Genomic DNA, 26302 nt, shown 5'->3' on the forward strand with positions numbered 1-26302 from the left:
AACAACCTACTATTGCTATCAGTTAGAGCAGGTCTGTGCAACCTGAGCTAAAGGTTCCAAACCTGCTGACTCCCCTGATGATTCTTTGTAATGCAATTTCTGTTTAATGGTTTAAAAAAAAACCCAAACTAGCAATCTCTCTCTGACACAGACACACATGCTTGCTATGTTCAAAATATTAAAGTTGCAAAGTGAAAGACTCAGATGAAGAAATGGCAGAAGTAAGACTGCCCAGACAACCAAAATTTAGCCTTAAGATGCATATGAATTGTGATTTCTAATTACATGATCTCCGCTCTGATATTCTTTTTGTTTGGTGTGCATGAGGGGTATGTGTACGGTATAAACATCTCTCACTTTATTCTTTAGGCAGTTGTGTGATTCTGCTCACCTATTTGGCACCAAGTTCACGAGTGCACCCAAACAGTTCATGAGTGCTTTTAATATTGAAAAGAGTCTCCCGGGGAGCCTATAGAAATATATACTTCCTTATTGATTTTGAATTTTATAGATGTACAATATCTATTCCCAGTCTCTGCTTGCTTTAATGGCTGGTCAGATGCAATCTGTGTGACAGGTTAACAAATCCTAGCTCACTTAAGCCAGCCAGTTGTCTTTTGCTTCCCCCAGTATCTCAGTCTTCAACTATCTCAGTCCTCCCCAAAGCTCAAGGAAACACAGACCATGATCGCAAGCCTATTAGGCACTGTGTCAGGGATGACATTTTTTTACCTGTGTGTCTTGATAAACCTACTCACTTAATTGGCAACGCATGACCTGTATTTATATGCCGAGTTACTGATTGCACTGTGTCTATTACCTGCCACATGGATTGGTGACCTTCAGGGTCTGAGGGAGGCAGCTAAAGGTTTTGAGTTCTCTGCCCTTTTGGTCAGTTTGTACAGTGCCTAGCACAATGAGGTGCTGGTCAGACATTGGCCATTCCAATGCCTTAATTTAATTGGCAATTCTAATGCCTTGCCTTCTGTGAAAGAAGCAGTGAATGCACTTTATCTCACAAGGGGTTACCAGTTAATGTCAGCTTGAACCTTCTCTTTCTTGGGAAGGTTACTCTGGAGCAGTTTTTCTTAAACTTTAAGACCAAGGAACACCAAACAATATTTTTTTTATGAAGAACTCCAAGGATTTTTTTGTTGAGCCCCCCCCCCCCCCCAAAAAAAAAAAAAAGGGTAGAGGGGGAAAGTTATTGAGCAAAAGAAAAAAGGTTGCTTGCCCTTTAAGGGTGGCCATTTTGGACTCTGTTGTTCTCCGCAGCACACCACAGTTTAAGAAACAGTGCTCTGGAGCACACTGCAATAACTTGGTTGGGTTTTATGATGATGTGTATTTTAGTCCATGAGGAACGACCCGAGACCACCCCAAAAGCCATCAAACCACCGTCCCAGGAGGAAAACTTTGGGCCCCTATAAACCCCAATCCCAATTCAAATCCGCATCTTACAGCTTGCAAAGCTGCGTTCTCCGTTCCCCTTCATTGCCACCACCTGTCGATTACTTTGAACTCTTCAGTCTCTCTAAACTAAGTGTTTGTTCTGTTCAGATTTCTTTCGAATCCATGGTGGAAGAACTTCAGAAAGTGTAAGTAGCATTACGTCTCTGACCTAACCCTCATCCCTATTTTCTGTGTTCAGGACTGTGTTGCCTCTCCAGAATATACTATTTTAATCAGGTGGACAAAGTTTGCATGGCTGTCTGAGTTCCTTGCAGGGGATAGGAGCTGACTGAAGTAAGGACCTACACTAGTGTTGCTAGCTTAGGGTTCTAGGCCTATGCTTGGTCACTACATGCTGGACTATTAGATTATTGGCTTCTTATAGTTAATGTGCATGAAAGGAGTTTGTATTTCTTACTCTTAAAAGTTAAAAATTATAGGAGTAAATATTTTACTGAAGCATGTTTGCTAGAGCTTGAAATCTGAAGTTAGGCAGGTGGCATTCTAGGACTACTCTAATGAAAAAACAAACTAGGTACCTGCCAACTGTGCCCACAGTTGGTTATTGCAAAAGCAGGCTTCTATCACATTGGCCTATCCCCATCCTCCTGCTGTCCTGAGTGTGTGTATTTATACTCACTTGTGGGGTTCTAAACTTGGATTGCCAGCTCCTTGGGGGCAGAGATGGTTTGTTACTGATGTACAGTCCCTAGCACACTAGGGTTCTTGGGGGCTACTGTGATGTTAATAATAATGAAGCTAGCTTACGCTACTTCAGCTTGCTTGTGACCTCTCCTCTCTGCTCTGTGCTAAGAATCCATGAGAAAGATGGAAAGATAAAACTGGCAGAAGAACTCCTGGAGGCTGAAGTCCTAAAGGTTGCCAACAAGGAGAAAACGGTTCAGGTACCTATCAGAGTAGTGTTGTTGCCTTTTGTCTGTGCCATGAACTTCCATTTATTTGTTCTTGCATTGCATTTGATAGCAGTCAATGTGTAGAATTCATTTTGTGGTGCTGTCTCCATCGTCCAACCTTGTCTGTTTTGTCATTGAAAAGGCTTTGACACAGAAAATAGAGGCTCTGAAAGAAGAAGTAGGAAATTCCCAGCTTGAGATGGAAAAACAGGTAAAAATGCCTTAGAGCTGGAATTATGAGGCAACCTTGCCATGGATACTTTTGTTTAGGACCATATCTGTTCTAGTATGTCAGCTGTTTTGCTGGGGACTGTGACTGGATGAGACCTGGTTTTGTATTATTAAGTTTATGGGCAAGGCCTTTCATTTCTGGTTATCCTGTTGAATATTTGCTGGGAGTTTCACTGTGTGTTACTACAAAAAAAATTTTAAAGTGTGAAAATCCAAGCAAAAATTAACTCCCTAGTTTTCTGGGTAAATATCAGGACTAATACCTGGGGACAGGAAAAACCCACCAAACAGAGAAGTAAGAGTACTTCTGACCCAACTCTGTGCTCCAGCAGGAGAGATGATGGCCTGGTAAGCTGGCTGGCCCAGAAGACATGGAAGTGGAGAGGGCCCCATCTCCCCATTCTCCTTCCTTTTGCTTCCAGGCCTTGTCTAGCCGGAGATGGTGGATCAATTACCTGAGCTGCCAGCTCTACTTCTGGAGCAAGGAAACAGGTCTCTGGGGTTCCCCTCAGGCCCATCCAGGTTACTGAGATGCCACCTTGACTTCCAGACCAGGGAGTCGGGTTTGGGGAGTTCTGGTACAGGCAGTTCCCGAGTTGCGTGGATCCGACTTATGTCGGATCCGCACTTACGAACCGGGCTTTTCTCACCCCGGAGGATGTGGGCGGCGGGACCGCCCAGACGGGCCGAGGTCCCGCCGCCCTCGTCCTCCGGGGCCAGAAAAGCTGCTCCGTGTCGCCCTGGTCTGCTCGGGGAGGCCAGCAGACCAGGGAGACGCGGAGCAATGCCGCAGAGGACCCGGGCGGCGGGACCGCGGCGCGTCTCAGTCCCGTCGCCCGCGTCTCCATGGTCTGCTGGGGGGGCCCAGCTAGTGGCCCCCCCCCCTCTCCCCAGCAGACCAGGCTTTTCTCGGGACTCCTGAGGCAGAGCAGCTGGGGCACTGCCGGTTGGTCCCGCAGCGCCGCTCCCCGGGTTATATACAAAATAGGGACTGTAGGTTTGTACTTAAGTCGAGTTTGTACTTAAGTCGGAACTGGCATCCAGATTCAGCCGCTGCTGAAACTGACCAGCGGCTGACTACAGGAAGCCCGAGGCAGAGTTTCTCTGCCCCGGGCTTTCTGGAATCAGCTGCTGATCAGTTTCAACAGCAGCTGAATCTGGACGCCTGGGACAGAGCAGCTGGGGCGCTGCTGGATAGGTCTCCGCAGCGCCGCACCTCAGCGCTGCGGGGACCAACTCGGCAGCACCCCAGCTGCTCTGCCCCAGGAGTCCCCAAGTCAGCCGCTGCTGAAACTGATCAGCGGCTGATTCCAGGAAGGCCGGGGCAGAGCAACTCTGCCTCGGGCTTCCTGTAGTCAGCGCTGGTCAGTTTCAGTAGCGGCTGAATCTGGACGCCAGTTCTGACTTAAGTACAAACTCGACTTAAGTACAGACCTACAGTCCCTATCTTGTACGTAACCCGGGGACTGCTTGTACTTGATTTAGGCCTCGAGCACTGATGTTCACCTATGGATGCCCGTGTATATCAACATGGCCTTACTTCAATAGACAGCCTCGTGGTTCGCTTTGACTACTTTTGTTTTAAACAGATATATCTACCTAGCTCAGTGTGTAGGATTTTCTCAACATAATCAGACTCTTTCAAATTTTTGAATGGTCCTAACCTCAGGTGGAAATCAGTTGGCTTTTTGTAAAACCTGGGAACTTCTTGGTAAAAATCTCTACAAACCAAAATGAAGGCCTTGTTATCGGGTACAAAACTATAAAGATATAGTCTGACAGCTTCCACAGTGACCCCCTCGCAGATACTCAGTCCTGTGGCTGCTGGTGAGAGACTTGGTGAGAACCCCATGTAGCTCAAAGCTCTGCATAATTAATTCCACAGTCACATGCCACTGTTAAGTGGAACTGTGACACCCTGTGGATCCTCCAGAGATCTCTTCCCTTTGACTGCGAAATGTGAAGGATCTTCCTCTTACTGTCCTGCTTCAGCTGTGCTACGAGCTCAAAATCACTGTGTCAAAATGGCTCTTGCCCACACTTTTCTTTTGTCAAACCCTTCTCGTTCCCCTCTAAAGCCCAGAAGGTCTTTGTGCTCTCCAGGGGTATGTCTAGACTACATGGCTCCGTCGACGGAGCCATGTAGATTTGTTTGTTCGGCAAAGGGAAATTTAAATGGCTGATCAGCTGTTTGTTGGCTCAGCGCGCTAGTCTGGACGCTCCCCTGCCGACATGAAAGCCCTTTATCAACCTCCCCAGTAAACCTCATCCTACAAGGCATAACGGGGAGGTTGATAAAGGGCTTTCAGGTTGGCACGGGAGCATCCAGACTAGTGCGCTGAGCCGACAAACAGCTCCTCAGCTGTTTGTCGGCTCAGCGCGGCAGCCATTTAAATTTAAATGAAGCCGTGATTATTTAAATCGCGGCTTCATTTCCCTTTGCTGATCAGCCTAATCTACATGGCTCCATCGACGGAGCCATGTAGTTTAGACACATCCTAGGAGAACATACTAGCCATTCCCTTCCCTTAGCCAGCTGTTGAAAACAAGTCTTCGCAGATTGAGTTTTCATTCCATCTGTCAAGAGCAAAGAGTCAACAGTCAGATTTCATATTTTATTATCTAGTTTCTAATATTGCAAGCAATGGGTGGCCCTTAGGAGACTGTTCTATGGGCTGCTTGATTCATCTCGCTGTCAGGCAGTTGGTTGATATTTTGTCTGTACTTTCTTTTTCTTGACTTTCTTCTCCTCCTCCTCCCCCCCCCCCCCATTGTTCCTAGTTGTAGCTAAATCCACTCGTCTTCTATTGGCGCCCATCCCCTTTAATATTTAGATGGTGATTGCCAGGTTAGGCAAAGTTATACATCATTTTTCAGTGTGATCTTTTCTCCTGACGCAATTCTTCCTGGTCTCCACGATCACTCTGCTTTTGCCTCTGAATTCTCCGGTAGCGTGCCCAGAACTGAACTCAGTATCCAGTCTTGAGAGCCGCAAAGGGGGACATCACCTCCTCGAAGTACAGCTCACTAGGTGATGGCTGTATTTGTGCAGCCCTCCGCATCTGCCTGCAGTGCATTGTGGGAGACTATGAAACCTCCGGTGCCTGGTGGAGTAAACAAAGCACTAGTTGGACCCATTTGGCTAGTCAGTCTGGGCTGGCACTGGAACAACTGAGGCCCCAATATTGTTCAACTCTGATGCCTGGACTGCTCTAAACAGTAACTAATTCCCCTTAAAGTGTTTCTGGGTGTGGACGTGAGGTGTTCTCATAGTGGAGCAAACATTACTTTGCACTGTGCATTTCTCTGCTGTAGACGAGGCCTGGGAAATAATCCATGTTCTACTCTAGCACTGGAGCTGGGTGCTACCTCCAGGAGTTGATGGGCTTTGAGCTCTTGTGATTCCTGCCAGGTCTCTTGTGTGGACTAGTAGTCTGCTCTTTAATATAGAATTCAAAAAAAGAAAGAATCCAGGTAAGCCTTGTGTCTCCCCTTTATCCACCCACAAATATTAAAAACTGTAATGGGTATTGTCCTTTGAACAGAGACTACAGGGGCACCACTAGTCTGGAAATGTGATAATTTAGATCTGAACACAAGAGATTTTATAAAGAGAACATCTGTTTTGAGCTTCACTCAGGTTGGACAGTGAAACAAAGCAAATGTCTTTTGGGTTAGTTGACACCTCTGGTTCTCATAGATTGGCCCAGTGCAGGGGGATGGGCTAAGTCATTAATTAGTGTGTAAGTCAGTCAGTCTTGTTACTCTTCCTCACAGACCTGCGTTCTGCGTTTGAACTGCTAGGCACTGGCCCTTCTAACAGTCTTTAATGGCTTCGTTTTCTCCCTTTTTCTTCCCCAAACTGTTTCTAATAGTTGTCTGTTTACTTACCTGTGTAGACCAGACTTTGCTGTGGCTAGTCCAGTTTTATGGAAGTGATTTAACTACCAAATGTTGTTTTTAGGTATCGATCACTTCACAAGTCAAGGACCTTCAGAACCTGTAAGTACTGTTGCTACCAGAAGTGTCTAATTTTTCAGTGGCACTCTTCTTCATTTCCCTGCACAAATATTGTTTTAAGAACATTTCAGCTTCGCTGAGGCCATTCTGTGTGAAATGGCCTAGTAGTATTAGTAGACAGGCATCCTTGCGATGAATGCCATTACCATATCTGGGGTATTTGCGGAGAGAGCCAAGCCAAGTTGTCAGGTATTGAGTGGGCATAGAGACCCAGAGACTAGAGCCCCACAAATTCTCTTTATAGCCGCCACTCATGTGTGCAGCTATAGATGCAGATATAAACTTTGTATCTGCACAGGGCTCTACCAGTGACTTGTTGGGTGATACATCCAAGTCAGAGTTGAGAAATGCAGGGAATGTTTCTGCTCCTATCTTGTGGAGAAATAAGGCTTAAATCTCCATGACTATTACTTCAGCCCCTTTCATGTAGAGAAAAGAAGTATATGCCATCCCTGCGGTGTACATTGGGGCAGAATTTTGGTCCGCTTTGATTTACCAAGCGGTAGCATCGCTCAAGTGCACCTTCCTTGCTCCCTGCTAAAACAGAGTAAAGTGGAGTGTTCCTGCGTCTTTAGCTGGCAAAAAGTACAGTGGACCCCTGGTCCTGCAGCCTGCTCCTGTTTGTTTGGCACTTGCTACAAGGGTTTACATTTTTTTTAACATGGATTTGTGCCTAATGGTACAGGTTGAAGGGGAAGGAAGAACAGGTGAAAATGATGGAGGCCTTATTGGAAGAGAAGGAGAAAGATATTGCTAAGAAAGCAGAATGGTTTCAGGTAAAACCCTCCCCCAGTATCCTGTACACTGTCTGATGCAATGCCAATGAATACCGATTTTACAGAGACACTTCAATCTCTTTGTTTTTTGTATCCAAAGAGTCAACAAGATACAATTAGCCGCTTAACCAGTCATGTTCAAGAGCTAGAGCAACGGAACTTGGAACAGCTACAGCAGGTACGCATATTCCAGAGCGGAATGGTCTGGCCGTGCCTTTGGCTTTTTGGAAAGGCATGGGCCATCGGCATGCCCTTTGTGACCTGGTCTGGCGTTGCAGGTGCACCTGGCCTGAATCTCCCTCCATTGGGGCAGTAACAGGTTCACTTTCACAGCCCAGATGGAGGAGGCAGCGGCAACCAGCATTAACAAAATAGCATGTCACCTTTTTACTAAGGTTTCAGGGCTGGAACAAGTACAGTGAACAGTTCATAGAGGTTTCTCCTCACCTGGCTCAGAGCTCCCAACTTGGTCTACAAAGCAAAGCTTCTGGTTAGGTTAATGCTCTAGTACCTGAGGAAAGCCACCAGAAGCTGCCTAGCCTGCATGGCTTCTAATGCCAATGCACTTCCCTCTCTCTTGTTCAGGTTTTTGTTCCTTTTTAAATAGCCCAGCGGTACGGTGGGGCCTCCTTGCTTACACCCCTGGCCTTTAACAGGGCAGTACACTCCTTTCCACTTTGGAACTGGACAAATGCTTTTTATTTCTACCTATGGCCCATTTGAAAGGCAGTCCCTGGTTTAACTGCATGGGTGATTTTTTTTTTTTTTTTTTAAACCAATTTAGGACTCTTCTGCACTTGAAAGTTAATTTGTATTAAGGTAGAATATGAATTGAAAGTGCAGTATCCATTCTGGAATATTTCCACATGTAGCCAAGCCCTGAGTTAAACCAGTGCACAAGGCTGTGTGGAAATGCTTATTAGAGTTTTCAATGACTTGTGGTTTAGCTTAAGTTGATTAAGACAACGCTAAAGTTGCAAATACTGCAGTGGTGGTGGGGTGTTGGTGTGAAACAGTGTTCCCCCTAATTTTTTTCAATCATGTGCAGATAAATTTTATGTGCACCAAGGCATGTGGAGATGTGCACCACCAGTAGAAACACATGCTGCCAGCTGTGAGGGTTCTGCTAATCAGCTGGGCGGCATTTGACACTCTCTCCTGGGTGGCTGCCCAAGCACACAGGTTACAGGCAACACTGGCATGAAGCCTTTGAAATTTATGGGCTATAAGAGTTACCTGCTGTTTGGCACTGCAGCAGTGTGCACTTAGCGCTGTGTGCGCACAACACATGGTAACTAGGGATGTTAGTAGCGATTAATTTGCTAGTTGAGTAGTTGATGGAATTTCTATCAGCTACATGACTAGTTGTTAAGGAAGGGCAGTTACAGTGCTCAGTTTCGGGTCTCAGCACAAGCCCTCCCAATTCCCCCGTTGCCACTCTGCATTCTTAAAGGGACAGAGGAGCTGGCGCACAAAGACACTGGCTCAATCTCTAGTGCCCCACAGGGTCTCAGGACAACACCCTTCTCCCTCCTGCGGGGCGCCTCCCCCTCCGGTCCGTGACTCTGCATTCTGAAAGGGACAGAGCAGCAGCAGCAGCTGGTCCCATGGGTATCTCCATACAAGCCCCCCTGCGGATCCCTCTGCTGCTGCTCTGAATTCTTAAAGGGACAGAGAAGCGACAGTCTGTCCTGCAGGGGTGTTTCACTTTAAGAGAGGGGAACAGGGGTGGCTTGCACTGAGAGACCCATGGGACGGGCTGATGCTTCTCTCTCCCTTTCGGAATGCAGAGTGGCATCCTGAGACCTAGTGGGGGACCAGAGACTGAGCAAGCATCTTTGTGCGCCGTTCCTCTGTCCCTTTAAGAGCGCAGAGCGGCAACGCGGGCGGCGGGAGAGATCAAGGAGTCGATCGTTCACATCCCTAATGGTAACTGCGGCTACTGCCGCCTGCCTGCCTGTCAGTGCCTCAGACTGATGTGAGCGCACTCTCAGCCCTGGCCTGCAATCCCAGTGCCTTTCACCTCCGATTTGTCATTGTGATTGGCTGGGATTTTGTTCTTTGTTCCTTGCAGGGGGCACTAAGGGTGGGCAGGCAGCACAACCTCAGGGTAGGTTCCTGCTGCATGAACTAACTTTGCAGGGCTAAAATTTGGTTTGTTTTTTGGGGGCAAGAAGGGATGCCAAGCACAGTCTGGGTCTGTCGTAAGTCGTTCCTGTAGCCAGGGAGTGATTTTTAAATACCATTGGTAGATGGAGGGAGTAGAGGCTGGTCAAGTTAGATCTATACCAGTTGCCATCAGTTTTGGGTGGATTTTTGTTGTTCGCTTTAAACTTGGTTGACATAAAAAGTTTTTGGTCTTTCCTTGAAAAGTAACACTTTGTAGTTCCCAGTAGATCTCAAAGTGGTCACAGAGCACTTTGCCATCTACTGATGAAAAGCACCATATAAGAGCGAGGTAAAAATCATGACTGATGTAAGTGAACAACTGTGAAACGGAAGGTGTTGAGTGGGCTGCCAGGAAGGCTCTGAACGTGTCTGTTATTTGTCAGGTCTCTGCTGCGTCGCAAGTCAAGGATCTGGAGAGCTTGTGAGTATGCCCAGCTGCTTCTCAAGCGTCCTCTTCTATGCTTTCTGGTCTCTGCCCGGTGACTGTCTTAAATCAAAAAGCGTGGGACTTCATGGCGGGAGTTTTTATGCACTTTGCTGTAATGAGTTTGAGTGCTGCTGGGAGGACTCTGGTCTGACCAAACACTAGTGTGCATGCACGGAGCAAAAGGAAGTGAGCGTAAAGGCTTTGTTAATTTCACTGGAATCTTAACACGTGCCTCGTAGCTCTTGTGTTCAGCACTCTAGGAATTCTGTTCTCTCCCTGCTGGGCTTGGCATCAAGTATGGGTGTGACAAAGTGGCTGGGACCTAGGCGGCATTACAGGGATACATCCACACAGCCCGTGCAGTGAGCCTTCAGCGTGGGGTGACGGGCTTGGGTTTGCCCGGATGTGCTAAGAATAGCTGTGTAGGCAACGCTTTTAAGTTGGCTTCTGGAACCCAACCCCCCACTTCCTAGGCTTGGGAGACAGAGTTGCAGCATGGACACAACTATTTAAGCCCATGGCTGCTGATTCAGTCTGTGAGGCTTGCTACTGCAGGCAGTGTGGAAGGACCCACTCCGGTAGCAAGCCGCTGCACAGCAAGAGACAGATGGCTCATTTACCTCCATATGGCTCCTGGAACACCCGTCACTTTACCAGGTTCACGTTTCCCATTGTCCTTTTAGTTTCATGCTAATGGCTTGTGTGACAGCTCTGTCTAACGGGGAAATAGATGATGGATGTGTGTGTTTGGCACTTTTTAAGAGCTGCTTTAAGCCTCCTTAGATTCAGGTAGCTTCCCAGAGACAATTCATGCTTTGTAAAGCCAGAGGGGACCACTGTGAGCAACTGGTCTGCCCAACTGTATAACAGGCTCATATCGACAGGGGTGGAGACTGTACCACTAGGCTTGGCAACATCCCACGTCTGTTCAGCCCAATAAGAGAAATAGGAATTGCCTTCCGCAGTCCTGAAATACTGTCTCTGGTTGTGATGCTGTAGCAACTTCTGGGCCAAGCCTGGGGTTTCAGGTTGAAATTACAGCAGCCGGGTTGCATTCCTCCAGGGAGCTAGTTGGAGGTTGGTCGTGGGATTTGTAACCTTTCCCCGGTTTCTGGTTCGAATGCTATGAAGGCTGATGGGGACTCAATGGACTTGTGACATGTGAAACGACTGTAGTTTCATCAAGTTTTTAGTGGGCAGGTATTGGCAGGATCGCAGCTGGTGCTATTTTTGGCTTTCGTGGCACGGTGATCATGGATTGCTTGTATGCGAAGGCTGCTTGGTGCTGTGGCCCTCCTGCCAGATGGACCTTGCTTGGTAGCAGCTTATGCCGCGTACATGTTGAAAAAGTACAGGCTTAAATTCTTGACACTGGTGCAGCCAGCACCCTCTAGAGTGGGGTTTCCCAATCTATGGGTCGGGATCCAAATATGGGTTGCCATTACATTTCAAAAGGGTTGCCAAGTGTCTCCCCAGGTAGCTCTGCCCTCCCTCCTCCCATTTTTGAATTGCCTTGAGTCGCCAGGTCTTCCTGAATTGTCAGAATGGGTCCTCACCTGGAAAAGGTTGGGATCTGCTGCTCTAGAGCATCAGATGCTCGTACCCAGAGTGATATTTAATTTTTTTGATCCAAGCACCTTTTGATTTCCTGCGTGAACTTCACAGATTGAAGGGGAAGGAAGAACAGATGAAGCAAATGGAGGCTGTGTTAGAAGAAAGGGGGAGAGAAATCACAAACAAAGGGAAGCAGTTACAGGTGAGATGTTAACGGGGGAATAAGGGTCCTGGGGGACAGGTCGTGGGTGGTCAACAGGAGGGCATGGGTGTGAAGATGATGTCATAGCCTCTTTCTTTGTACAGGAGGCCCAAGAAGAAAACAAACGGTTCGAAGTGCAAATCCAAGAATTAAAGCAGGAGAATTGCAAACAGGTACGGCTCCACCTTTGACACTGAAGAGCTCATTGCTAATCTCTGTTCTTTATCGGATGCACCAATCCTGGAACAATTTAAAGACAGTTGGGGAAAATCCATCTATGACTATCTGGTCCCTCTGTCCCTACTCTCCCTTATTTCGTTGGTCTGCATTCCTACCACAGTCTAGATTACCCCATCACATGGCTCTCCTGCCTCACATTCCTTACCCTTCTCGTCACTTACCTTCTGGCCAAAAAAGGCACTGGATTCCCTTGGAGGCTGTTAATGCTGCTGCTTGATCTGGCAGGGAATGCTGGTGAGCAGAGCAAAGCGCTGCCTTTCCAGCTACTGTTGTTAATTTGTTTTAATGCATTTCTGATCTGTTTGCAGGCCTCTCTGGCTGTCCGAAGTGACGAGCTACTGCAAGTGTAAGTGTTGCTGGTAATGGTTTTCATTTGTGAGACTTCCATTATGGCACCAAAAAAGCCTATTCTATTATTCTATATTCTATTCTGTTCGCTTCTCAAAAGCATCAGGCATGTGAGAAGCGACCATAATAAACATGTACACTTCCACCTATATTTAGGGCCAGTCTAAAAGATGCTAGATCCATGGTGTCCAACCAGTTCTGAAGCCAATTATTCTGAAAATGTAAATATTTTTATGAGCCAACTAGCCACACTTAGTCAGCCAAATAACCACATGTGGCTAGTGTGTTGGACACCCCGGCTCTAGATGATGCAGCTCCCCATGCCTAAAGCTTGGTTTTGTAGCCTGTGTTTTGGTGTGTGTATTCCTTACTTCCGAGCGCTTTCTTCTCAAAGTGCAGTCAAAGTACAGTCCAGTAAAAAGATGCTTGTCACACAACACCTGGGACCAGTCAGAATGCATTGGTGGGTGTATGGGTGGGAAACTGGCCTTTTTCTTCCTTCATTCAAACTCTTGAACCTCAGCCTTGTTTTTGCTCGTGTTGTTGAGTAAGATGACATTACACCCTCTGAACTGGAACTTCACAGATGTTGCTCTGAATTGCAATCGCTAGCTCACATGTTCTGCAAACCTTGAATTCCTCCAGTTCTGTGTGGAGGGCTCAGTGGAACCAAGCCATTTTTTTAGTGTTTAAATTTAAACACACTCATCTGGTGGCTGGCTGAAATCTAAAAATTCCCTTTGCTTGGAACCTTCAATGAATTTTAAGTCTCTCTGCTTCCCAGTGAATTCTGTTGGATGTCATGAAAGCTGTCTGTATGGCCCAAATATCATTTAGAGGATATGACAGGGTATTACAAGCTCGAAATGAAGCATGCTGGAAAAAAACTGTGTAAAAGGTTATGCACTGCTTGCTTACAGTGTGGGTAATGACCTCTTGCTCCTGTTTTCGTGCATTAAAATGTACCTTTTTTTTTCCTTTGCTTGGTTTACAAATCACTTAAATACTGCAGAATACCTTGTACTGGGTTCTACAGACTAGGAATATTAGATATTGTTTAGTTTAATCATTGAGTAACAACACCCACACCAAATCTTAGCTCTCCACTTCCAGGGAGCCCGCTGCCACCCCATGCTGCTGCCTCTGTAGCGCGGGGTGGCAGGCAGGAGCTAGTCTGCAAGCAGAGCTGGCTTCAAGAACCGGCTCCCATGTGCCACCCCCCCACTGTTGCTTTTGGTACAGAGGCAGCAGTGTGAGGCGGTAGCAGCCTCTCTCTGCAGTGGGCCTGCGCTCCCCATGGACAGAAGCTACACTGGCATCCCACGAAGCAGCCTTGGTCTGCAGCAATCCCAGGCCCCCTGTGGACAGAGGCTGCTCTGTGGCAGCAGACGCTCTCTGCAGGGAGCCAAACTCCCCGCAAACCAGGGTTGCTCCGGGTTCCCCCCTCCTCCTCCGGTGCTGCTGCCTCTGATAGAGAGACAGCAGCGGGAGGGAGAGGGAAACATGCGGGAGCTGGTATACGCGGGAAGCCGGTTTTGAAGCTGGCTCCCTGCATGTATCGGTTCCCATGGAGCCGCCTCATCCCCACGCTGCTGCCTCCAATAGATGCAGAAGGGTGTGTGTGTGTGTAGTAGTTTGGATTAGCCAATAAGCCCAGGCTTATCGGTTAATTGCTTAAATGACTATTCGCTAACATCCCTACTACAGATCTAGGCAGATACGGTCTCCCTACTTCTGAGAGCCTGCCATCTAGAATAGACAGGATGTACACCACGCAGGGTGAGCCGTTGAAAGGATTTCTGGAAGAAGTAGGTTTTGGGGGGAGAGGTGAAGAAAGAAATCTGGCAGGCAATAAGAGAGGGGTGCTGCCCCAAAGAAAATAGTATGATTAAATGCAAAGCTGGGAGAGGGAGGAGGATGAAATGATCAGTAAGGTAAAAGGGAGCAAGAACAAAGATGGAAGGCCTTTCAGATGAGGACTGGGTGTTTGAATTGATGTGCTTGTTCAAAGAGTAGTGCAGGATAGTGTCTGTGCAAGCTGGGCGGATCTCTCCAAAATTTCCAGGATACGTTAATCTGACTTCACTAAAAGCAAAGTGGGAGTAGGAGACCATATCGGTATCTCACAAGTCTCTTGCATGTGAAGATTTCCAAATTTGCCTCTGACCATTCTGATAATTCAGTATTGCAGGGAAAGAGACAGAAATCCTCAGTCTGCGGAATGAGATGGACTCTCTGAAAAACGCTGTTGAGCAACAGAGGAAAAAGAACAATGTAAGTAAATTCTTCAGAAACCCAAGTGTTATTTCTGTGGGCACCAAGCTTAAACGGGGCCCAACATTCTGCTGCCATGAAAACGTTCCCTCTTCTCCAGGTCTGAACCAGGTTGTACCCTCCCTACAGTTCTATGTGGGGAGCATCTACTCTCGGTATCCTTTAGTTTTCTGGAGAGCAAAATCTAATGGCAGTCTCATAAACTTCAATTCAGTGTGGTTAATTCAAACTTAGACTCTCACTGGAGACAGTTGGGACTGGGGGAGACTGTTGCCTTTATCTAATTTGTATGTTGGTGGATGGCACAGAAAGACAAAACCTTCATGACTCAAATCTGGCTTCTGCCACGTCTAAAACTGTCTAATCCCAGGTGTTTACAGTGAATGGTGAAGGACACCAAGTGTTCCTTCTACGGCCATGACAACAATCCAGTCATCAGCTGATGGGTGAAACCAAGCAATACTCACGTCTCTCTTCCTACGTATTAACCTACTGCATTGCTTCCACAATATGCATCATCTGTGCCTAGCTGGAAGACAGGAGTCTGAAGCCGATGTTGGCATGGGAGAAGGATGCTATGGGTGTCTTAATAGGAGAAAATGAATATATAAACATTGACAAATCCAGCCATCAAACCTATTTATAAAGCAGAACAGTATGTAACAGTCTCTCATGCACGTGAGTCGGGAAAATTCTAGCTGCCTGATGTAGAGGGACGTGTGTAATGCACAAAAGTGCCAAGAAGAGAGCTTGCTAGCTTGTCTGTGGTGAGCAACAACAGAGTTTAAGAGCAAAACCAAAAATGGTGGAGAACTGGCAGATGAACACATGTTCTCAAAGAACAGTCTGCATGGGAAAATGATTTGCTCTTGTCCCTGTACATCTGGCTCATGTTCTGTGGAATGCCAAGTGTATGTGCCCCCTTCGCTGCACAAGCAACTCTGGTTATGGCTAATGGGCAGTGTTCCTTGTAAGCTGTGCCCTTGGGCGGCCGCCCAGGAGGGATTCAAATGCCACCCAGCTAATTAGCAGAGAGCCCAAAGCCAGTAGCATGGGTTTCTACTGGTGGTGCACGTCCGCATGTGCACATAACACATTTATTCCACACATGGATGGAAAAACTTAGAGGGAACATTGCTACCGGGAGAGGGTACCTTTAGGTTCAAAGGTTCACACTTCAGTCCACGATTTATCGTGGACGTGCTTGCTCTTCTGTAACCGATACATGACCGTTGGGAGAGTCAGGCAGCAGAATGGTGATGCAAATGTGTCGCACGTGTGTCTGGATTTCATGCTTTTTGTGTAGTAACTAAAAATGCAGCAGCCTAATCAGTCGTTTGCCAAGGACGTCTTCGCTGTTGGGTTTGAAGGCTGGAAAAGGCAAGTTCCCAAGTCCCAACTGTCTTTTCCTTTCCAACCCAGCAATCAGATAACACAAATTGCATTTACCAGGTACCTCAGAGACCTAACTGTGAGGTATGATCTATCTTGTGGAGTACATGTTTGATGACCTTGCCAAGAAAGAAGCAGGCACACAGCAAATTGTGGTCTTTCCCGGGCAGATTGGGAATGGGTTTATCAATCTGGCAAAACTCCTAAGGATTGAGGGGCAGGTTAGAAATGAAACTGGGATTCTCTTGAATCCCACATAATGGGGAGGAGTTCTTGTGTGTGTAATACTGCAAACCAAGGCCCTGATCCCATACTTGGGTGCAAGGACCTACCGGAGGGGATCCTCTTGCAAGATTGGGTCTTAAACGTATATACACTTGCACCTACATTTGAGCTCCGTCTAGAGCAGTGGTTTTCGAACTATGGGTCGTGGCCCAGTACGGGGTCACGGGATGTCACAGGCACTGGGTCTCATTGCTGCAGGGTGACCAGTGGGGGTGCTAAGGCAGCTCCCTGCCTATCCTGGCACTGCAGACTGTGCTGCACCCCCAGAGGCGGCCAGCAGCAGGCCCGGCTCCTAGGTGAGGGTAGAGGACAGAAGAGTGCACAGGACTCCACGCACTGCCCTGCCCTGAGCACTAGCTCCGCACTCCCATTGGCTGGGAACCTGCTGCTGGCAGCTTCTGGGGCGCTGCCTGGTCTGCGGTGCCAGGAGAGGCAGGAAGCTCCCTTAGCGCCCTCACTGCACTGCTGACTGGGAGCTGCTCGAAGGAAGCCCCTCCTGTCCTGGCCATGACCCCCAAAGCTAAGCTCTCATCTCCAGCCCCACCTTAGAGCCCACACTTTAGTCATAAGAATGGCCGGACTGGATCAGACCAAAGGTCCATCTAGCCCAGTATCCTGTCTGCCGACAGTGGCCAGCACCAGGTGCCCCAGAGAGGGTGGACCGAAGACAATGATCAAGCGATTTGTCTCCTGCCATCCCTCTCCAGCCTCTGACAAACAGAGGCCAGGGACACCAATTCTATCCCCTGGCTAATAGCCTTTTATGGACCTAACCTCCATGAAATTATCTAGCTTCTAATTATGTTGGATCATGGGCATCAACAGTTTTCTACAACTGGGTTATGAGGACAAAAGTTTGAAACCCGCTGTTGTAGATGATGCAGCTCCACATGCCGAAAGCTCTGTTTTGTAGCCTGTGGTTTGGTGTCTGTATTCCTCACTTCTGAGCACTTTCCTCTTTCTTCTCACAAGTGCAGTCAAAGTGCAGGTGGTTAGTCCAGTACTAAGATGCTTGTTGTACAATAACACCCGGGACCATTCTGAACACTTGGGTGGGTATGTGTGTGGGGAAATTGGCATTTTTCTTTCTTCATTCAAACTCTTAAACATCACCCTTGTTTTTGCTAGTATATGTCATCTTACTCCACAAAATCATCTTGCAGTAACCAGCATTTAAATGCAAATTACTGAGTGTAATGCAAAATATGCCTCTGAAGTAAAAGCAGAAACAGTTTGAATATTGGATGAACTGAAATCGTTCTCTCTAAAAATGATTAGGACCTTCGGGAGAAAAACTGGAAAGCAATGGAAGCATTGGCATCAACTGAAAAATTGCTGCAGGACAAAGTGAACAAGACTGCCAAGGTTGTAATGTTAACTGGTAGAAAGAAATGCATTAAGCTAGAAACAAATCTGCAGCTGGTTTTTTAATTCAAATTTGAAGCATTTAACTTTTACTGCAATTTAAATAGGCTGTTCTGAATGCGCTGTCATATACTTTCACCTCTGCTTCTACTTGTCGTCTTCAGTTGCTTTTATTTTTCTTAATTTCTGGGCATGCGGATTTATTTTTGTTTGCATAATTGTTAGTCATTGTCCTTGTGGTGAACCGTCGAAAGCAAGACTCTAACTCTTACTCCTAAAACTGCTTTCAGTGGTCAGTGGCCTTTCTCTTTGGTGTCAGACTGAATACGCTTATTGCCTAGCGAAAAGGAATGACTGGATTATTTTAAAAAAAAAACTTCAATAAAAATTGTGCCTCCCACTTTAGTGGGAAATTCATATTCCTGAAAGCATGTGAAGCCCAAGCCCCCACTGAAAAAACCTATTCAGAGTGGAATGGAATTGCAAATGTGGTGTTCTGAAAAGAAACTTGGGCTGAAATCCTAAAGTGTCAAAAGAGTAAAGTGTGGGGAGGAGGGGAGGAAGGGTCAGCTAATTGGAGGAGGAAGGCAAATATGACTGAATCTCAAAGACATTTAAAAAATAAGATACATGCTCTTAATTCAGCCCAGCATTCTGAGAAATATGCTTGTGTAGCTGCTTCTCGCTATATTTAATTACTCTGTCTTAATCTGTAGATCTTTCTTTGATGAAACTGGCATTTGCTTATTGGTGAAGCCTATATTGCTGAAAACTAACAGTAAACTTAACTGCGCATCTTCATGGCCTTTGTGTCTCTCCCATCTGTTTCTAACACTGGATCCCAAACTACTAAGGCCACAGATGTCACTTTCAGACAAGTAACTGCAGAGTAGGAGGCTCAGTAACATAGACATCAATTTAAAAAAAAATGGTATTAATGAGGAATGCTTCCCGAAAGCTGCCTTAAGCACAGTTGGTATGTTTTCCTTGTTTGGAAATAAATACAAAATCATGAATAAAGAAGCGTGTGTTGACTGACTGGCAAAACGTCCATACAAATCAATTTGTTACAAATATGGTAACCAAACATTTCATAGGTCGTCCTGTTTCATACTCCGGTGCCCTAAAATAATACTGTTTGTCATTGGGCGCACATGGCTACAAATTATAAAACACACTCAAAAAAAGGCAAAGAAAATAGAGAATCTCACCCAGCTCTAATAATAGTTTTCCATTCTACCCACAGCTGATAGAGGACCAGAGGGAGGGGATTGATTGCCTGTTAACTATAGGAAAATAAAATGTAGGAGAGAACACATTGCTTTCTTGGCCTGGTTCAAATGTGCATTAACACAGTTTCCTTTCCATCTTTAGTTCTAAATTAGGGGGGTTTGTTGGGCTGATTTTTTTAAAAAAGGATAAAGTTGATCAGAGTCTATGTGGATTATTTCTACATTCCAGCTTCTGATTTTTTTTTTTTTAACTTTTTAAAGCATCACTTAATTTTTATTTCTGATCTGAAGAGTCAGTATAATCTGAGGCTGCATTTTCTCGACATGGTATAATCCATGTTCTTATCAGGTGATTGAGAAGTCAGATAAAATTCCATAGGGATGCTTTAGCTCAGAGCTGAATGTTACACAAATAACCCCCCAAAATCATAAACAATGTGAAGGCCAAGTTCTGAAGCAATTCATCAGAAAAATATTGGCCACATTTAAAATTATGGAGCCTACGTTAGTCTAAAACAAAGTCCTAGCTTAGATGCGCTGTTTTAGGCCTACAAAAGTATATTGCCGTGTCTATGAAATGTATTACTTGCTTCATGAGACCCGTTCTCTCTACATGCAGGAAAGGCAGCAGTATTTGGAAACTGTGGAGATGGAAACTAGAGAATTGCTTCAGAAATTGTTTCCCAAGATGTCTCTTCCTTCCAACTTGGTAAGATAAGCTAGTATGTTTGCATTTAATCAGGCATGTTTTTTACATCCCCTGCCAGCTGTTACCAGCTGGGCAGGTGATGCACACAGCAAGCTATGCAAAACCGTGGCCTGTTACTGTCTCTAGAATCTATTTTACCCACCTGTTACAGCTTGACATTTACCAACATTGCAAACTTGCAAGGCAAACTCTTGTCTGCTGCCTAGCACGCTGGGCCTTGATATCTGACTGGAGCTTTTTTAGGCTCTAGTACAACATACATAATTACTAGCCTGACTTCTCAGCTGGGCTGAGCACCTTCAACTCCCATTGAGACTGTTTTTAGTCTGTTTTATAACCAGAAAAGAAACTGGTTTGAGTCCAGAATGTCTTCAAAGATACGAAAAAGTAGCGTGTTTGATTCTAAGAGACCATCTCAGTGTGTCGGAGGGAGGGAGAGGAATTGTGGCTGGAAAGCATGGGGCTCTATTTATTTTGTTTTAAAATCCAAGGACTATTTAAAATAAACACTTGACAGCTGCATAGTTCTGAGGTTACGTAGAATTTTACGTATCGCTCTAGTTCCTCACAAGAGAATTCCCACCACTCTTACATAGCCACCTTCCTGGCAAGGCCTTTGTGCCTGTGTGGTAGGAGCCAGTTCAATGTACCGCTATCTAGGTCCTTAGAAATACCTGTTGCAACATGCTGGTGTTTCCAGATAACATAAATACACAAACTTTGAGTCTCTACCATTTTGTAACATGTCACTCCTGGGACTCCAGCTATCTTAAGTGCCCAGAACTGGCAAGGCAGCTTCCTCAAATAGGAACTATGCATTAGTCTCACTCACTGGGAGTTGAAAATCCACCTCATAATTTCAAGTAGGAAACGAGTGTTTCCAAAATAAGCTTCCTGTCCAGACTTGAAATTGTGGGTGGTTTTAATTGCATGCGTGTTTCCTAACAGAGCCACAGCGAATGGATCCATGGGTTTGAAAAGACAGCAAGAGAATACTTAAGAGACGCCTCAGGTTCAGAGGAGGTTAAGGTTGGTACACACCAGTGTAAGATGCTCTGAGTGGTGTAGATCTTCTGTTTGAACTTGGGAAGTGTGTGAGGTTCAAGTCCAATAACGGCCCATAAAAAGGGGCACCCATAAAGATGTCAACAATCCATCTCTAATGAAGGGATCTGAGCAGTTTCTAGAAAGGCAAACAGACTTGCACCATTGTGAAAGCAACACAACATCACAGCTCGGGGTTCTTTTGGGAGCTTGTCTGTGTGGGATCCACTATGGGAATGCACCCACCCCTGCTTGCGGGATCAAATTCTTTGGGTGATTGTTGGGGCTGCACCTGCACCCGAGGTCTCCTCGTAGCCCATCTAGCCCAATGTGTGCCAAGTGAAGTGGGCCTGACTATCTTGGGCCCTTCTTACTAGGGAAGTAAGCGAAGAGTCGAGTCACTGGTGCTGGGGGTAGCTGCCTCTGTGCCCTGGCGCTGGCCATGAACAGAGGCTGCTGCACAGCAGCCCCTGTCTGGGGGTCCTAGCTCCTTGCTGGGACCCGCCAGTGGACAGTGGCTGTTGGATCCAGCACAAGCCAGGATTGAGCAATCCCAGCACAGTTCTGGTTCGTGCCAGGTCCAGAAGTTACCCCTGCTACAGCTCTGCACATTAGCTGCCTGCGTGCCTGCAGCGGGGGTAGCTCCTGAACCCGGCGTGAGCTGGGACCAACGAAGCCTTCCCTTATCAACTAATTGTGTAGTTGAGGAAAAATTTTATCAACTGCATGACTAGTGGATTACCCGCCTTTTAACATCCTTACTACTTACTAGGGAGGTTGTGACCGTGCCCCCGTCCTTGGTCCGTCTTGGGGGGCGGTCACTTGTCTTTTCGGTCACTTAGTCTAGTCTCGGGCGACGATCCCGTTTATGGTTATTGCTCCCTCGGGAGGGGGGAAGGAAGGGGGGCCCGGGCCCGCCCTCACTCCCGGGCCCCAGCCCAGGGCCCTGAGGACGGAGACTATCCGCAAGTCTCTGTCCGACTGGCGGGGGGTGCCCCTAAACACACCAGCCCACGGGCTGTTTCGCCACCCTGCCCTGGGCTACTTACTTCCTTCCTCTCCCCTACCCCGTCTCCAGGGTGTCGGTGTTCACACCGTCGGCTCCTCCTGCCGGGACTGTAGACGTCTCTGTGGCTCCTCCGCCGTCGGGGAGTACTCCCGCAGCCTCCTCGCGCTCCCCCCCTTCTCCTGCGGCCGGCCAGCTTTTAAAAATCCCCGCTGGCCCGGGGGGGTTTACGCGCCCCGCCCCCTTTCGCGTCCGCCGCAGTGCGCCCTCTTTCCCTCCACCTCCCTGGCGGGGCCGCGTCCCGCTCAGCTGTGCCGCGGCGTCTCTCCAGCTGAGCGGCGGCGCCAATCAGCTGAGCCGCGGCGTGCGAGCAGCCGGCACAGCGGCGGTAGGTGCCTCGCTGCCCTTCTGCAAGGGCACAAAGTCTTGGGGGTTGGGTGCGGGGTCTAGGCGCCCCGTCACAGAGGTAAAATCCTATTTAAACCAGAAAGCTGGAAGAGACCTCAGGAGGTCATCAAGTCCAGCCTCCTGCTCTAGGCAGGACCAATCCCAACTAAATCAACCCGGCCAGGGCTTTGTCAAGCCAGGACTTAAACACCTCTAGGGATGGAGATTCCACTATTTTCCTAGGTAACCCATTCCAGTGCTTCACCACCCTCCTAGGGTAATAGTTTTTCCTAATATCCCACCTGGACCTCTCCCCCCACAACTTGAGATCATTGCTCCTTGTTCTACCATCTGTCACTACTGAGAACAGCCTCTCTCCATCCTCTTTGGAACCTCCCTTCAGGAAGCTGAAGGCTGCTATCAAATCCCCCCTCACTCTTCGCTTCTGCAGACTAAACAGACCCAAATCCCTCAGCCTCTCCTCGTAGGTCATGTGCTCCAGCCCCCTAATCATTTTGGTTGCCCTCCGCTGGACCCTCTCCAATGCGTCCACATCCTTTTTGTAGCGGGGGGACCCAGAACTGAGCACACTATTCGGCTCTGGTGAGGCCACATCTGGAGTAAAGGGGAATAATGACATCTCTGGATCTGCTGGCAATGCTCCTCTTAATGCAACCTAATATGCCATTAGCCTTCTTGGCTACAAGGGCGCCCTGTTGACTCATATCCAGCTTCTCATCCACTGTAACCCCCAGATCCTTTTCTGCAGAACTACTACTTAGCTGGTTGGTCCCCAGCCTATAACAATGCTTGGGATTCTTCCGTCCCAAGTGCAGGACTCTACACTTGTCCTTGTTGAACCTCATCAGATTTCTTGTGGCCCAATCCTCCAATTTGTCTAGGTCACTCTGGACCCTATCTCTGCCCTCAACCATATCTACTTCTCCCCCTAGCTTAGGTGAGGGTGCAATCCATCCCCTCATCCAGGTCCTAACTTGCTGAGGGTGCAATCCATCCCCTCATCCAGGTCATTAATAAAGATATTGAACAAAACTGGCCCTAGAACCGATCCTTGGGGCACTCCGCTAGAAACCGACCGCCATCCTGACATCGAGCCATTGATCACTACCCACTGGGCCCGGCCTTCTAGCCATCTTTCTATCCATCTTACCGTCCATTTATCCAATCTACATTCCCTTAACTTGCCAGCATGAATATTGTGGGACACTGTATCAAAAGCCTGGCTAAAGTCAAGGTATATCACATCCACTGACTTTCCCACATCCACAGAGCCGGTTACCATTTGGTTGGTTCACCGGCTAAATGTCGTGTTTGACAGGATAACCGAATAAACGGGGTGGGCAGGCTGGAGTGTCCCCTCTCCTCCCCCAGCCACAGGTGGAGAGCTGTTCCAGCCCCCACCAATTAATCTTTCATGCCCCTACTTCTTACCCATGGGGCAGGGAGACTGAACCCCAGCAGTGTCTGCCGCTTCTCTGGGCTGCTGCTCGTTAGTGCAGTCCTCTGGGCCAGTGGTGGGCAATCTGCGACCTGCGGGCCACGTTCTGCCCATTTGCATTCTATGTGTGGCCCATGAGACATTTTTGTTTACTGTTGTCAAAGTGCAGGGCTGCCAGATTTCACTGGTGTCCCTCCGCATCAGGTTTTTTCCCAGCCGGTGTTACTAATGTGACACACGGGAAGTGATGTGCACGCTGATTGCACACAACACTGAGTGTGAGCACTGTGCACTCGCTCACACTCAGTATCCAGTCAAAGCACTGCTGCATTTCAGTCGACTGCCCCCGCTAGTTCTAGGTACCTAAACATGGTTAGCAGAATGACCCTGTCCCAGGAGACACCTTGGTTACGACAACCTTGCCGCCCAGTGAGTGGAAGAAGGGCCGCTCGCTAGCCTCGGTTGCCCCTCACTGCTCTGGACACTGTATTGGTGAAGGAATTGAGTGACAGTTGGGTCCTTGATGCCCTGGAGGGGGGAGAGGGCTGGTGGGTGTGAGGAGATGCAGGGTGTAGGATGGCCCCAAAGGACACTGCCAGCCAAAGAATGATTTCACACGCAGGGCGCGTGGAATCGGTGTGGACAGTGCGCCTCGCAGGGTCGCAATTCGTGACAGGCAGCTTAACCCTTCTTTAGAAGCTTTCCATTAAATTCCCCCGCTGCTGCAGAGTCATGACATTCAACATTGAGCTTCACTTTGTGAAGCGCTGAAACGGAGCACCAGCTGTTTCGCGTCCTCTGTTTTTAGCACAAACGGCTCATGTTGATAGCTCTTGATTAACTTCAGTTCGACGCGTACAACGCTCTTCGTTCTAACCCAACGAACTGGAACGCTTTGTGCAGTCGTGCCGTTGCATGATACCAAAACCATCAATGCCTGCACAGCTCTCACAACCGGCTTGGTATATTAAACTCCCTTCCATTCGCATGCGCGAGGCTTACTCCTGGAGGGGGGGAAAGGGCTGGTGGGTGTGAGGAGATGCAGGGTGTAGGATGGCCCCAACAGACACTGCCAGCCAAAGAATGATTTTACACGCAGGGTGCATGGAATCTGTGTGGACAGCGCGCCTCGCAAGGTCGCAATTCAGCGTTTTCAGTGCCACCGCAATAATTTATAATGGCAGAGATTAAAGTAATATAGGAAGCGTCTTTGTTGAACATTGGGCCTGATGTCATTGGATTTGCTTCCCTTTCTATGTAGTTGCAGGATCAAGCCCTGTAAATGTGTATAACAGTGACATTTACGTTAAGATGCTGAATCATAAAACAGGCAACTCTCAATTGAGGTAAAATCGATGGGATTTCACACACCCCTCTCCTTTTACCTTCTTTGCAGGCTCTGGAGCAGAAGCTGAAGGAGGCTGAGGAGATGCATATAATGTTACAGCAGGAGTGTGAGAAGTACAAGGCAGTCCTTGCAGAGACGGTAGGAAACCGTGTTCCTTTCCCTCATAATGGTGAAACTGTCCATCTTCCTGTCATGAAATTAATTAAAATCCTGTGTTAGGAGGGGATTTTACAAAGACTACAGAGGAGTGTGGAAGAGGAGGAGAGCAAATGGAAAATAAAAATTGAAGAGTCACAGAAGGAACTTAGACAGGTATTTATGAGCCGTTTTTTTCATTTCTTTTGGGTATTTTGTGTGTAGTGAAGACAGACTATTTTTCAGACCTCATTTGCTAGGTGACTTCCTAACCATCATGACTAGGTAAAATTAAATCCGTCTGTAATCAGAGTAATAAAATACCCAGTGTGTTTCCCTATAACATCAGGGGCTTGCCTTGAAGTATTGTGATCCTGTGTAAGATCACCCTTGCTTTGGAGAGAGACCTCTATACGCATAAGGCATTACAAAGTGCTTTAGATTTAGGGGCCAGTTTGTTACAGTAGTGAGAACAAAGAAAGAAAATATGTACGCGGTTATTTTTAAATCCCAAAAGAACTCAGATTGTTCTATGAATTATAGATACAACTGTAGTGAAATCCTTTTTTGTGGCTTCATCTTTTTCTGGGGTGGCAACTGTTTAACAGTGTGGAATAACACTGCATGGCAGTTAGGATAGGAAGTTGAGAATACTGTATCCAACAGTGTGTCCAACTGACTACTTCTGCCCCAGGAAATCACTGTCTATACTATTTCTAGCCTTCTGTTGTTTTCCACTGGCAGATCCATCAGTGTATAGAAAGCTGGGTACGTGTCAAGATTTAGCTACCGTAAATTCATAGCCATTTATCTGAAACTGGTAAAACATGATGGAAAAATGATCTGCAAGCTTCCTTTTTTAGAAGACGATCCATTTATAGCATGAGCAGCAGAAACAAAGCTTGTCACTTACATGCTTCCTTCCTCGCTCCAGAATTAAAATAGATCAAACCAGATTTTCAAAATTAAATTGTTTCTAGGCTGACCATTTGAATGCCAGGGTAGCAACCCAGAGCAAATGTGTATAGTTAATAATTAAACCCTTGTTCAAGAGATTTACAACAGGCTGACGTGTCTTTAACTGTAGATGCTCTACCATCTGCTGCCATAATGTAAGATTTTTAGCATGACTAATTCTGCTGGGTTAGCTATTGATAAGTTCTATGAATGGACATCGTTTTCCCAACGGAGCAAAGATGAAGGACACTTTGACTTGGTGCGAATAATAGAGGGCTGGTTTAGCACTTGTCTGACATCTCTTGTTTGTCTGGGACCTGAATATTTCGGGCAAAGGATTTCTTGTATGATGGGAGTAGGGGATTTTGAAAGAGAG

At 47.1% G+C, this 26302-nt stretch overlaps 1 protein-coding gene across 12 annotated transcripts in view; it reads left to right on the forward strand.

Moving 5' to 3' along the window:
* The window catches only part of KTN1 (kinectin 1), a 121679-nt gene that overhangs the window by 82711 nt on the left and 12666 nt on the right, over positions 1 to 26302 (forward strand). For 8 of the 12 annotated variants that reach the window (XM_075926270.1, XM_075926271.1, XM_075926272.1 and 5 more), the window contains 16 exons: positions 1561 to 1598; positions 2267 to 2357; positions 2509 to 2577; positions 6562 to 6599; positions 7303 to 7393; positions 7494 to 7571; positions 9946 to 9983; positions 11655 to 11745; positions 11850 to 11918; positions 12294 to 12331; positions 14517 to 14607; positions 17563 to 17649; positions 19501 to 19590; positions 20539 to 20619; positions 24883 to 24972; positions 25054 to 25146. In XM_075926270.1, coding sequence (XP_075782385.1) covers positions 1561 to 1598; positions 2267 to 2357; positions 2509 to 2577; positions 6562 to 6599; positions 7303 to 7393; positions 7494 to 7571; positions 9946 to 9983; positions 11655 to 11745; positions 11850 to 11918; positions 12294 to 12331; positions 14517 to 14607; positions 17563 to 17649; positions 19501 to 19590; positions 20539 to 20619; positions 24883 to 24972; positions 25054 to 25146 — 1173 coding nt within the window. The remainder of the gene's footprint in view (positions 1 to 1560; positions 1599 to 2266; positions 2358 to 2508; positions 2578 to 6561; positions 6600 to 7302; positions 7394 to 7493; positions 7572 to 9945; positions 9984 to 11654; positions 11746 to 11849; positions 11919 to 12293; positions 12332 to 14516; positions 14608 to 17562; positions 17650 to 19500; positions 19591 to 20538; positions 20620 to 24882; positions 24973 to 25053; positions 25147 to 26302) is intronic. The other 4 variants (XM_075926274.1, XM_075926276.1, XM_075926278.1 and 1 more) reach the window with 1 other exon arrangement.

The sequence above is a fragment of the Pelodiscus sinensis genome, chromosome 4 (genome assembly GCF_049634645.1).
Source record: "Pelodiscus sinensis isolate JC-2024 chromosome 4, ASM4963464v1, whole genome shotgun sequence".
NCBI classification, from domain to species: domain Eukaryota; kingdom Metazoa; phylum Chordata; order Testudines; family Trionychidae; genus Pelodiscus; species Pelodiscus sinensis.